At 44.1% G+C, this 12,116-nt stretch overlaps 1 protein-coding gene across 2 annotated transcripts in view; it reads right to left on the minus strand.

Moving 5' to 3' along the window:
* ccdc149a (coiled-coil domain containing 149a) overlaps nt 1-12,116 on the minus strand; it is a 198,742-nt gene that overhangs the window by 112,514 nt on the left and 74,112 nt on the right. For both annotated transcript variants that reach the window (XM_085967855.1, XM_085967865.1), the window contains exon 7: nt 6,341-6,413. In XM_085967855.1, the coding sequence (XP_085823981.1) occupies nt 6,341-6,413 (73 nt within the window). The remainder of the gene's footprint in view (nt 1-6,340; nt 6,414-12,116) is intronic.

The raw sequence follows: 12,116 nt of genomic DNA on the forward strand, positions 1-12,116 counted from the left end.
ATGACTGCATTTCTGCTCCCACCACTGCCACTCAGTCATTGCCCTTGCCGCTGCCTGTCAGCCCAGACAGCTGCCACCCATGCTGAGGTGCTGCAGTCCATTGGTCCAGAGCTGCTCGAGGTCATCCTGCAAGGCCATCAGAAGTCTCCCTGACAGAAACGCAGCAGCCTTCCACCAGCCATGCTGCAGCCACTGGGTGAGCACTTCGGAGGAGCACTAGAGCAGGAAAACGCACCCAAATGACAGGCACTAAGGGATTGCACAAGGGTGTTTGTTTTTATTTTTTTTTATTCATTTATGGGATCAGGGCAAAGCCAAATGCGTGCTCTTCCAGCTTCTCTCTGCTCAGAGAGAAGAAAACGTAGTCCCTTCTCCTAGTGTAGTGAGTCTCAGTGATCTCCCGATGCAGCGATGGATGGCAAACTGGGAGATGTTAGCTATGTCTGCCGGTGCAGACTGGAAGGATCCGCTGGCGAAGAAATTGAGGGGCACGATGGCCTTGAGGGCTACTGGGTGAGCCGTGGTCACCCTGCTCTCAGACTGCAGGTCTGGTTCCATGACCACCTCCTTGTTGAAGCGGATCTCCTAATACACTGCTCCTCTCTTAAGTGGATATAAGGGAAGTGCTCTTGGAAGACCCTAGGTGGGTAAGGCTTCCTGTTGAGAGCCTTCCTGATCCTTCTTCTCCCTCTGCATGTATCTTCTCTTCTTCTTCACTGCCTCCGCTTCCTCTCCCTATGATACTCAAGCGCGAGGGGGACTGCCAGTAGAGTCCCCATGACTGTGAGCAAGTGTGGTGAGCAGAAGCCTTTAAATAAGAATGAAGGTGTTCTCCACTTGCCCCAACACTCCGTGTTACCGTAGGACCTTGAAAGCAGAAGTGCAGCGGCCACCATTTTTCCCCCAAATTGGGTGGTAACAGCCTGTGCTAAACCGCAGAATTTTTAGCCCCTAATTCCTTGAAAGTGCAATAAGTAAAGCCATAAAAAAAATAGAACTTTGAGTTTTATAAATGGGGCATCCAATACTAGAGTAAAGAAGTAATGATAAATTTGTGCAAAACATTAGTTAGGCCACAGTTAGAGTAATGTGTGCAGTTTTGGGCACCCCTTTATAGAAGGGACATTAAAACCACCGAGACCGAATAATGTAGATTCAACAGAATAATGCCAGAGATTAGAAACTATAGTTACGAGGAGAGATTTCAGATACTGGGGCTACTTCCACTGGAGCAGAGAAGGCTAAGAGAAGATTTTAAAATTATGAAGGGATTGATAGAGCGAATAGGGCAAGACTATTTTCTCTAGTTGGGGAGACAGTGAGAAGTCATCAATTTTAAATTGTCACTAAGGGAATGAGGTGAGGGATTAGGAGAAATTTATTTAAACAGAGAGTTGTTTCAGCATGGAATGCTTTGCAACACGGAGTAGATGAAGCAGCGACCATTATATCTTTTGAAAGAAAATTGCTTAATTGCTTTAAGCAGAAGGCAATACTGGGCTATAGGGCAAGAGTGGGGTAGTTGTGTTAGTTTTGCACTGATCTAGCAAAATGGGGACACTGACACAATGGGCTGATTGACTGCCTTGTGTGCTTTAACTTCTATGGATGTCACTACTGGTTGTGCTTGCCCTCCGAGTGACCAAATACAGTCATTGCCTGCCAAGGAATCACTACAGAAAGCATCTAGGGATTTGAGGTAAGAAAAATTAAGGGAGCATTCAAAAAGTAAAATTACCTATTTTACACTGTCATTTTGCTTTCTAATTTAAGTACCGTAAACATACATTTCTTTACGTATCTAATTTTTATCCCTTATTCTGGATACACAGTAAGATGGTAGACAAGCTGTATGAGTTGGAGGTAGGGACTTGGTATTTAGCAGTACTGCATAGGATATACAGCACAGAAACAGGCCGGCATTTATGCTCCACTTGAGCCTCCTCCCATCTTTCCTCATCTAAATCTATCAGCATAACCCTCTATTCCCTTCTACCTCATATGTTTATCTAATCGCCCCTTAAATGCATCTATACTATTTGCTTCAACCACTTCCTGTGGTAACAAGTTTCACATTCTCACCACTCTCTGGGTAAAGAAGTTTTTTCTGAATTCCTTATTTGATTTCTTGGTGACTATCTTATATTGATGGCCTCTAGTTTTGCTCTTCCCCACAAGTGGAAACACTCTCTCTGTATCCACTCTATCAAAACCTTTCATGATTTTAAAGACCTCTATTAGGTCAGCCCCAGCCTTCTCTTTTCAAGAGAAAAGGGACCCAGTCTGTTCCTTTCCTTTTTTTAATGGCCTTGTTAGCCTGTGTCAATACTTTTAGTGATTTGTGTGTTTGTACTCAGAGATCACTTTGCTCCTCTACCCCATTTAGATTCTTATTTTCCAACTAATATGTGACCTCCCTATTTTTCTTACCAAAATGTAATACCTCACATTTATCGGTGTTGAATTTCATTTGCCAATTATATGCCCATTCTGCAAGTTTATTCATGTCTTCTTGTAATTTGTTGCAGTCCTCCTCAGTATTGACTCACCCCCCCCCAAAATTTGATGTTGTCCGCAAATTTAGAAATTGTGTTTTTGATTCCCAAGTCTAAATCGTTAATATAAATTGCGAATTACAGTGGTCCCAGCACTGATCCTTGTGGAACACCACTTTCCACCTTCTGCCACTCTGAATAGCTACTCTTTACACCAGCTAGCTATCCATTCTGCTACTTGTCCCCTGACTCCACATTCCCTGATCTTATTCATTAGTCTATTATGTACAGGAAACTTTGGTTTATCCGGAGGTTGTATGTCCGGAAACCTCGATCTAACGGCAGAAATCAGCAGCCATTTTGGTTAGGTTTTTTTTCTTCTTCTAGCATTTTTTTTTAAACAGTCAGGCTCTGGAAAGCGTCTCTGTAGCTTAGCAACAGCTTCAGAGACGCTTCCAAGGTACGGGCCGAGTGTTTACAAGCTGTTGCTAAGCAACAGTGTTTGTTGTCAGATACGGAGATGAAAACCTCCGTATCCTTCAACATTAGCGCTGGTCTATCCGGAAGTTTTGATAGATCGGCAGCAGCTCGGTCCCGTCGGTGCCGGATATCGCGAAGTTTCCTGTAGCACCTTATCGAAGGCCTTTTGAAAATCTAGATAAATTACATCAACTGCATTACCCTTGTCTACTCTCTGTTACCTCTTCAAAAAATTCAATAAGGTTGGTCAAGCAAGACTTTCCCTTTTGAAATCCATGCTGATATTATATTTTTGGTTTCTAGATGTTCTTCCATTTTCTCCTTTAGTAGGGATTCCATTATTTTACCTAGCACCGATGTTAAGCTGACTGGTCTATAGTTCCCTGGACATGTTCTATCTCCCTTCTTAAATAGAGATATTATGTTAGCTATTCGCCAGTCCTCTGGCACTACACCTTGTTCTAACGAATTATTAAGTATGTGTAGTAATGCCTCTGCTATCTCTTCCCTAAATTCTTTTAAAATGTGTGGATGTAATCCATCCAGACCAGGGGTTTTATCCACTTTGAGTTTCATTAGTTTATTTAATATATCTCCTCGTTTTATTTTAAATGCAGTTCTCTCATTACTAATCTCATCATCCGATGTCATGTCCACCTGTTCTATCTCCCTGGTAAATACTGAAGCAAAGTAATTAGTTAATATCTCTGCCATCTCTCTATTGTTGCCTGTGGTATTATCCTGTCCATCCCTTAGTGGCCCTATTCCCATTCCGACCTTCCTTTTTTATTTACGTGCCTGTAAAATATTTTACTATTTTGTTTTATGTTCCTTGATAATTTAATTTCATAGTTCCTCTTTGCCTTCCTAATTGTTTTTTTGACTTCTCCCCTAATCTCTTCCTATTCTCCCTTATCATTCTCTCCCCTGCTATCCATGTACTTCGTGTATGCCTCTTTCCTTTCCCTCAATTTTTTCCTTATGGCTTTATTCATCCACGGTGTCTCATTAGTGTTTAGCTTGTTCTTGTTTTTTAGCAGAATATATTTTTCCTGGACTCTGTTGAACACCATTTTAAATGATTCCCACTGCTGTTCTACGTCACTGTTTGCCAATATTGTTGTCCATTTTATTTTCCCAAGTTCTATTCTCAGCCCCTCAAAATCAGCTTTTCTCCAATCTGTTACCCTGGTCTTTGTCATGCTTATGTCTTTCTCAGTTATTATCTTAAAGCGTATTATATTATGTGGAGGGAATGGGGTTTGGGGATGGCCCAGGATTTGGTAGCACTGGGTAGATCCTGGGCCTTGGTAGCACTGGGGGTGGGAATGTTCCTGGGTTTGGCAGAACTGAGCGGGGGGTGGGGTGGGGGGAGGGAGTAGGTTTAAGTTTGACTGCATTAGGAAGGGATTCCTGCAGTTGATCAGCAGGGTGGGAGAGAGCCCCATTTGTCTGGCACCTATGGAGGGGGATCTAGTTCTGTCAGAACTGCAGGGGTGAAATGTAGAGTGTGACCTGGGACATTGATGGATTCCTCGGGTCTGTCAAAGGTGGGGATGTGGGGTGCGGGAAAAGGGGGAAGGGCATGTGCCTGACAGTGCTATGGGAGGGGCGGTGTCAGGTCTGGTACCACTGGTTAATAAGGTTCTAAGGGATCTCTGCAAATATTTAATTCAGTCTTTTGTGACTGGTTTTTAGATCTCTTGATGAGGAAAGATACAGGCCCCAATATTTACGCGGAGGCAGGGAGGAAGTAGGAAAGGTTCAGTGGTCGGGAAAGCCGGAAATGCGGGTAACTCGGAGATTCTGCCGAATGTAACAGCAGGACCTCATGTAAACTTTTTGTCTCCATTTCCCAACCAGCAGCCAGCCGGATTGAGAAGCTGGCTGGCTGTTAGGCAGGAAGGCCTTTAGCACCAAGCTGCAGCCGGGGACCGGAGAGGAGGGAAGGAGGGAGAGAGAGATTGTGGGTGAGGAAGAGTATCGTGGAGGGCCGGGGAGGACATCACAGGCCGTGGAGGGACATTGGTGGGGGGGGGGGAATTGATCGCCAGGGTGTGACCAATCATGGATGGGGAAGGTCGTCGGAGGGAAGCAGGCTAGCTTGGGGGGCTGGGGTGGGGGTGAACTCCTGCTTCTTCTGGCACACAAGCAGTGTAGCAGTGCTGGAGAGGGAGTTACCTGCTGGATCCCTTCAGTTGCCGGGTTTCCCGAGTCTTGGGAAACACAGCCCGCAGGCGTTAAAAATGAAAACTATGGTTGAATTTGAGGCATATAGCCTCATTAAAATATTGAAATGACAGACCCGCCTCTGGAGAGTAGGTTAGTCGCCTGACCCCCAAACCTTGTCCGTTAAAACTGGGTGTGTTGGGTTGGGGTCAGGTTTCAGATTTTTTAAAATTTGAACCCCCCCCCGCCCCCGCAAACCAAACAGCCTCACTTTTTATCTCGTTCTCTATCTCACATTCTTTCAGAAGGAAAAAAAACTTATATGCATAAGTTTAGTTGAAAAACCTGCTCGAATTCATTGCCAAGTTTGTATTTAAATCATTTTCAAAAATACACAAAGTGAAATACTGATATACACAGAAACACAATTTGACTTTTCCAGAGAAAAATATAGTAGAATGTTTATAATTCAAAATAAATAGAAGCTACAACAGTGCATATCAGTACAAATTGATCATATTTGGAGTCTCTGCCTATTTCTGTTTTTCTCACACAGAGACAGACAGTCCCTCTATTTAAAAAAAAAATCAGTATCAACTTTACTTGAAAAAATGTTTAAAAAATTTATCCTCTAGCTTTTCCTCAACTGAAAGCTGAAGAAAAACAGTGGAATCGTTGGGTTGACTAAATGTTACTGATGCTTTCTGGGAAATTGTGCCCTCTAAATATGCCTAGACTGCAGGATCTGCCTTTAGCCTCGCAACTTTGGGCCAAAATAATAAGTCCAAGGCTAAGCTTTTGCGAGAGGCTGAAGCCTTGTAAAAACTTCAATTAAGTTATTAAAATACAATTCAATTGGTAAATGCAATCATGTTATTCTGAAAAATGCATTTTTGATGTTTTTATTTGTTTGAAAACCTTATTTTGTATAAAAGGCACAAAACTTTTAAAGACTTAAAAATATAATGAATAGATATATCTTGCAGATCTGTAATAGTAATACCAAAGAGCACAACAGTTTTTTTTCCTAATAGTTGTCAGACATCAGAGTGTACATAGGCACAAAGGGAGTTCCACACTGATGGACTGGCAACACTGAGGCACAATTTAAAATTTAAGTTGATTACAATATATATTGATTATTACTTTCTGCTAATGAAAGAATGTGAGACTTAATATGTAACAGCCAACAATACCTTATATTTGGAAATGTTATTTTTAAGGATGTTGACTTCTTCCTGGATCTGCTTCAAATGTTCATGCAGATACCTGGAAAATAGAAAAAGGGGAAGAGATTGCATGTTCCTTTGCTCCTGCTCCATTATCTCAAAGCAGATTGGCTAATTTTCAAAACTGGACTGAAGATACAATAAGGCTGATTTTCTGAGATTGCATTGCCAGCAGGGAGCCTTTTATGGAGACCATGGACACAGTATCTGTGAGCCTCCCCTGTCATATGTAAACTCCTTTCTCAACAAAATCAGTGATCTTATTCATGGTCATTCTTTTAGTACTACTAGGATCACTTGCACTGACATTTAGAAGTTCGATTTTTAACGTCATAATCAACAGGTTTTTTTATTTTCACATTGCTATATCTTCATTATCTGCTGCTGGTGCTTGACCCAGACCTGCAGACAAGATCTGCCGCAGGAACAGACCTGCAGACAAGATCTACCGCAGGAACAGACCTCCAGACAAGATCTATCGCAGGGACAGACCTGCAGACAAGATCTACCACAGGGACAGACCTGCAGACAAGATCTATCGCAGGGACAGACCTGTAGACATGATCTACCACAGGGACAGACCTGCAGACAAGATCTATCGCAGGGACAGACCTGTAGACAAGATCCATCACAGGCACAGAGCTGCAGACAAGATCCATCACAGGGACAGACCTGCAGACAAGATCTACCGCAGGGACAGACCTGCAGATGAGATCTACCGCAGGGACAGACCTGTAGACAAGATCTACCGCAGGGACAAACCTGCAGACAAGATCCATCACCGGCACAGACCTGTAGACACGATCTACTGCAGGAATGGACCTATAGACAAGATCTAGCGCAGGTCATTAAACTTCAGAAGTGTTTTTATTGCCTAGTGTGCCGAAAATAATGTAGCTGATGTTGGAAATTATGATGATGTCAATGTGCATGACGCCAGGTAGATGCAAATTAGCTTCACCACAGGGCCGACACCTGATCAGAAAACCCAGGGTCGGGTCTCCAAAGGGGAAGTATATTCCATTTCACCGTAAACTGACATTCCCCACCCCCCATCTTTATCTGCACTGAAGTACAGCAAAAAGAGCTCTAAGCATACATTTTCCAGTCAGTTTGTTCAATTTGCAGGTGTAAATCAGACTAACCCCATTGAAAAAGTGGACAGAGATCTATTAAAGCAGATCTGCGCCCACTCTGTGCCGCAATTGGATTTTTAGTGTGGGTAGAACGTAAGAAATGGGAGCAGGAGTAGACCATTCGGCCCTTCAAGCATACTCCGCCATTCAATAAAATCATGGCTGATTTTCTACCTCATCTCCACTTTCCTTGCACTATCCCCATATCCCTTGATTTCCTTAATATTCAAAAATCTATCGATCTCTGTCTTGAATATACTCAACAACTGAGCCTCCACAGCCCTCTGGGGTAGAGAATGCCAAAGATTCACCACCCTCTGAGTGAAGAAATTTCTCCTCATCTCAGTCCTACATGGCCGACCCCTTATTCTGAGACTGGTTCAGTCAAGGGAAACATCCTCCCTGCATCTACCCTGTCAAGCCCTGTAAGAATTTTGTATGTTTCAATGAGATGCCCATCTAAACAGGTGGGGCTGCATTCACAAGTTAATTTGGGACCAGGGACGTTCTGCACACCACTTCCTGATGTTTGTGCATGTAGTGCATTTCAGCCAGCTTTGACCAGTTTTCTTCATATCGGATTGCTTTTCACTGAGACTTAAGCCCTGATCTCAACATAGAGCAGGAATCAGCCAGACGGAGGGTGAGGCGAGCTTCAAACTCCCTGACCTCAGCAGCGTGAGGCCTGGGCGATTTTAACTATTGGGCCTCATCTGCGTGCCGCCAGTCAGCTGCCTGCCCGAAATGGTCAGCTGACCAGCAGGCGGGTGATGTTCAGGCGACAGGAAGCTGCCAGTTGGCAGGTATGTGGTAGAAAGGGAATTTCAGTCTCATGGGTCTATATTCTCTAGAGTTTAGAAGCATGAGAGGTGATCTCAGATCACAGAATCACAGATCACAGAAACCCCACAATGCAGATAGAGGCCATTTCGGCCCATCGAGCCTGCACCGACACATATCCCACCCGATCCCCGTAACCCCTACACCAACACATATCCCACCCTATCCCCGTAACCCCACGTATTTAATCCCCCTAACACTAAGGGTCAATTTATCATAGCCAATCAACCTAACCCGCACATCTTTGGACTGTGGGAGGAAACCGGAGCACCCGGAGGAAACCCACGCAAACACGGGGAGAATGTGCAAACTCCACACAGTCACCCGAGGCCGGATTCGAACCCGGGTCCCTGGCGCTGTGAGGCAACAGTGCTAACCACTATGCCACCACTATTCCATCTCATTGGAATATATAAAATTCTTACAGGGCTTGACAAGGTAGGAGGATGTTTCCCTCGACTGGAGAGTCTCGAACCAGGGGTCACAGTCTCAGAATAAGGGATCGGTCATTTAGGACTGAGATGAGAAATTTCTTCACTCAAAGATTTATGAATCTTTGGAATTCTCTACCGCAGAGAGCTGTGGATGTCCTGTCGTTGAGTTTTTCAAGACAGAGATCAATAGATTTTTGGATACCAAGGGAATCAAGGAATACGGGGATAGTGTGGGAAGGTGGAGTTGAGGTAGAAGATCAGCCATGATCTTATTGAGCAGGCTCGAAGGGCAGAATAGCTTAGTTCTGCTCCTATTTCTTCAGTTCTTATGAGATAAGGGAGCCCGGGGCAGGGGAAGTCTAAACTTTCTTTTTGGGGCTCAAATCTCTCTGGCTCAGAATCACTGAGCTAGAGACACACTGACACATAAGTAGGCGTATTGGAACAGTTTGCTCCAGACCTCAGTCACACCTCAGAGGTGCAGGATCAGAACGGGTTTGTTGTGACTGATAGTGTACTGAGTAAGGGGATCCCAGGTGAGATAGAGAATAAGGATTCGCAGAAACTGATCCTATCCAACAGGTACAATATACTTGCTGCCTGTGAGGATAAGGATAAACATAGAAACATAGAAGATAGGAGCAGGAGTAGGCCATTCAGCCCCTCGAGCCTGTTCCACCATTTAATGAGATCATGGCTGATCATCCAAATTCAGTACCCTGTCCCTGCTTTCTCCCCATATCCCTTGATTCCTTTAGCCTTAAGAAATATATCTAACTTCTTTTTGAATATATTTAATGAATTTGCCTCAACTGCCTTCTGTGGTAGAGAATGCCACAGGTTCACCACTCTCTGGGTGAAGAAATTCCTCCTCATCTCAGTCCTAAATGGCTTACCCCTTATCCTTAGACTGTGACCCCTGGTTCTGGACTCCCCTGCCATCGGGAACATCCTTCCTGCATCTAGTCTGTCTACGCCTGTTAGAATCTTATAAGTTTCAATGAGGTCCCCTCTCATTCTTCTAAACTCTAGTGAATATAAGCCTAATCGACCCACTCTCTCCTCAGATGTCACTCCTGCCATCCTAGGTATCAGTCTAGTGAATCTTCGCTGCACTCTCTCCATGGCAAGAACATCATTCCTCAGATAAGGCGACCAAAACTGCTCAAGGTGTGGCCTCACCAAGGCCTTGTACAACTGCAGCAAGACATCCTTGCTCCTGTACTCGAATCCTCTCGCTATGAAGGCCAACATACCATTTGCCTTCTTAACCGCCTGCTGCACCTGCATGCTTACCTTCAACAACTGGTGCACAAGGACACCCAGGTCTCGTTGCACTTCCCCTTTTCCCAATCTATTGTCGTTCAGATAATAATGTCTTCCTGTTTTTGCCACCGAAGTGGATAACCTCGCATTTATCCACATTATACTGCATTTGCCATCCATCTGCCCAATCACCCAACCTGTCCAAATCATACTGGAGTTTCTCTGCATCCTCCTCACAGCACACACGCCCACCCAGCTTTGTGTCATCTGCAAACTTGGAGATATTACATCTAGTTCCCTTGTCTAGATCATTTATATATATTGTGAATAGCTGGGGTCCTAGCACCGATCCCTGCGGTACCCCACTAGTCACTGCCTGCCACTCGGAAAAAGACCAGTTTATTCCAACTCTTTGCTTCCTGTCTGCCAACCAGTTCTCTATCCAAGACAGTACCTTACCCCCCAATCCCATGTGCTTTAACTTTGCACGCTAATCTCTTATGCGGGACCTTATCGAAAGCCTTCTGAAAGTCCAAATACACCACATCCGCTGGTTCTCCCTTATCTATTCTACCAGTTACATCCTCAAAAAATTCCAGTAGATTAGTCAAGCATGATTTACCTTTTGTAAATCCATGTTGACTTTGTCCGATCCTGTCACTGTTTTCCAAGTGCTCTGCTATTACATCTTTTATAATGGACTCTAGCATTTTCCCCACTATCGATGTCAGACTTACCGGTCTATAATTCCCCATTTTCTCTCTACCTCCTTTTTTAAATAGTGGGGTTACATTAGCTACCCTCCAATCCATGGGAACTGTTCCAGAGTCTATAGAATTTTGGAAGATGACCAGCAATGCATCTACTATTTCTAGGGCCACTTCCTTAAGTACCCTAGGATGTAGATTATCAGGCCCTGGGAATTTATCGGCCTTCAGTCCCGTCAATTTCCCTAATACCATTTCTCTACAAATACTGATTTCATTCAATTCCTCCCTCTCACTATGTTCCCCGGCATCTCTGGGAGGTTATTTGTGTCCTCCTTTGTGAAGACAGAACCAAAGTATGTATTTAATTGGTTTGCCATTTCTTTGTTCCCCATTATAAATTCCCCTGATTCTGACTGCAAGGGACCTACGTTTGACTTCACCAATCTTTTTCTCTTCACATATCTATAGAAGCTTTTACAGTCAGTTTTTATGTTCCCTGAAAGCTTACTCTCATATTCTATTTTCCCCCTCTTAATTAATCCCTTTGTCCTCCTTTGCTGAATCCTAAACTGCTCCCAATCCTCAGGTTTGCTGCTTTTTCTGGCCAAATTATATGTCTGTAAAGACTGTCAGAAGGGCAGCCAGAATGCTGACCAAGTCACCTTGGAGTAGGAGGCTGTCCAAAGGGAGGAGGTGGAGAGGAAGCTTAATGTGGTAGTTGTAGGGGATTCAATAATTAGGGGGACAGATGGCATCCTTTGTCAGCAGGATCGATAGTCCCACACAGTATGTTGCCTACTTGGTGCCAGGATCTTGAACCAGTTTGCAAGGATATTGGGGAAGGAGGCAGGGAGGATCCAGATGTTGTGGTCTATGGTGGGATGAACAACATAGGAAAGAGTAGGCAAGAAGTCCTGTTCAGAGTACCAGGAGCTAGGAGCTAAATTAAAAACAGGACCTCCAGGGTTACAATCTCTGGATTATTACCCAAGCTACATGCAAATTGGCGTAGGGATAAGCAGATTATGGAGGTGAACACATTCTGAAGGTGTGGTGTGGGAAAGAAGGGTTCCATTTCATGGGATACTGGCACCAGTATTGGGACTGGAAGGAACTGTATAGTTGGTTCGGGCTCCACCTGAACTGAGCTGGGACCAGTGTCCTATCGGAAAGGATAAATAGGGCAGTCACAAGGACTTTATACTAGTAAATGGTGGGGTGGGGGCGGGCGAGGGAGGGCTCAGGTGGAAACGGTAGTGTAAATAACAATTCTAAAATAAATGCAAAGGAAGAGAGTAGAGTAATAATCAGAAATTGTGCGTTAGTCACTTCAGGTAAAGGGAAAACTAAAAGATGT

Source organism: Somniosus microcephalus, chromosome 2 (genome assembly GCF_052327205.1).
Source record: "Somniosus microcephalus isolate GS21.2 chromosome 2, FLI_Smic_1.0, whole genome shotgun sequence".
NCBI classification, from domain to species: Eukaryota; Metazoa; Chordata; class Chondrichthyes; order Squaliformes; family Somniosidae; genus Somniosus; species Somniosus microcephalus.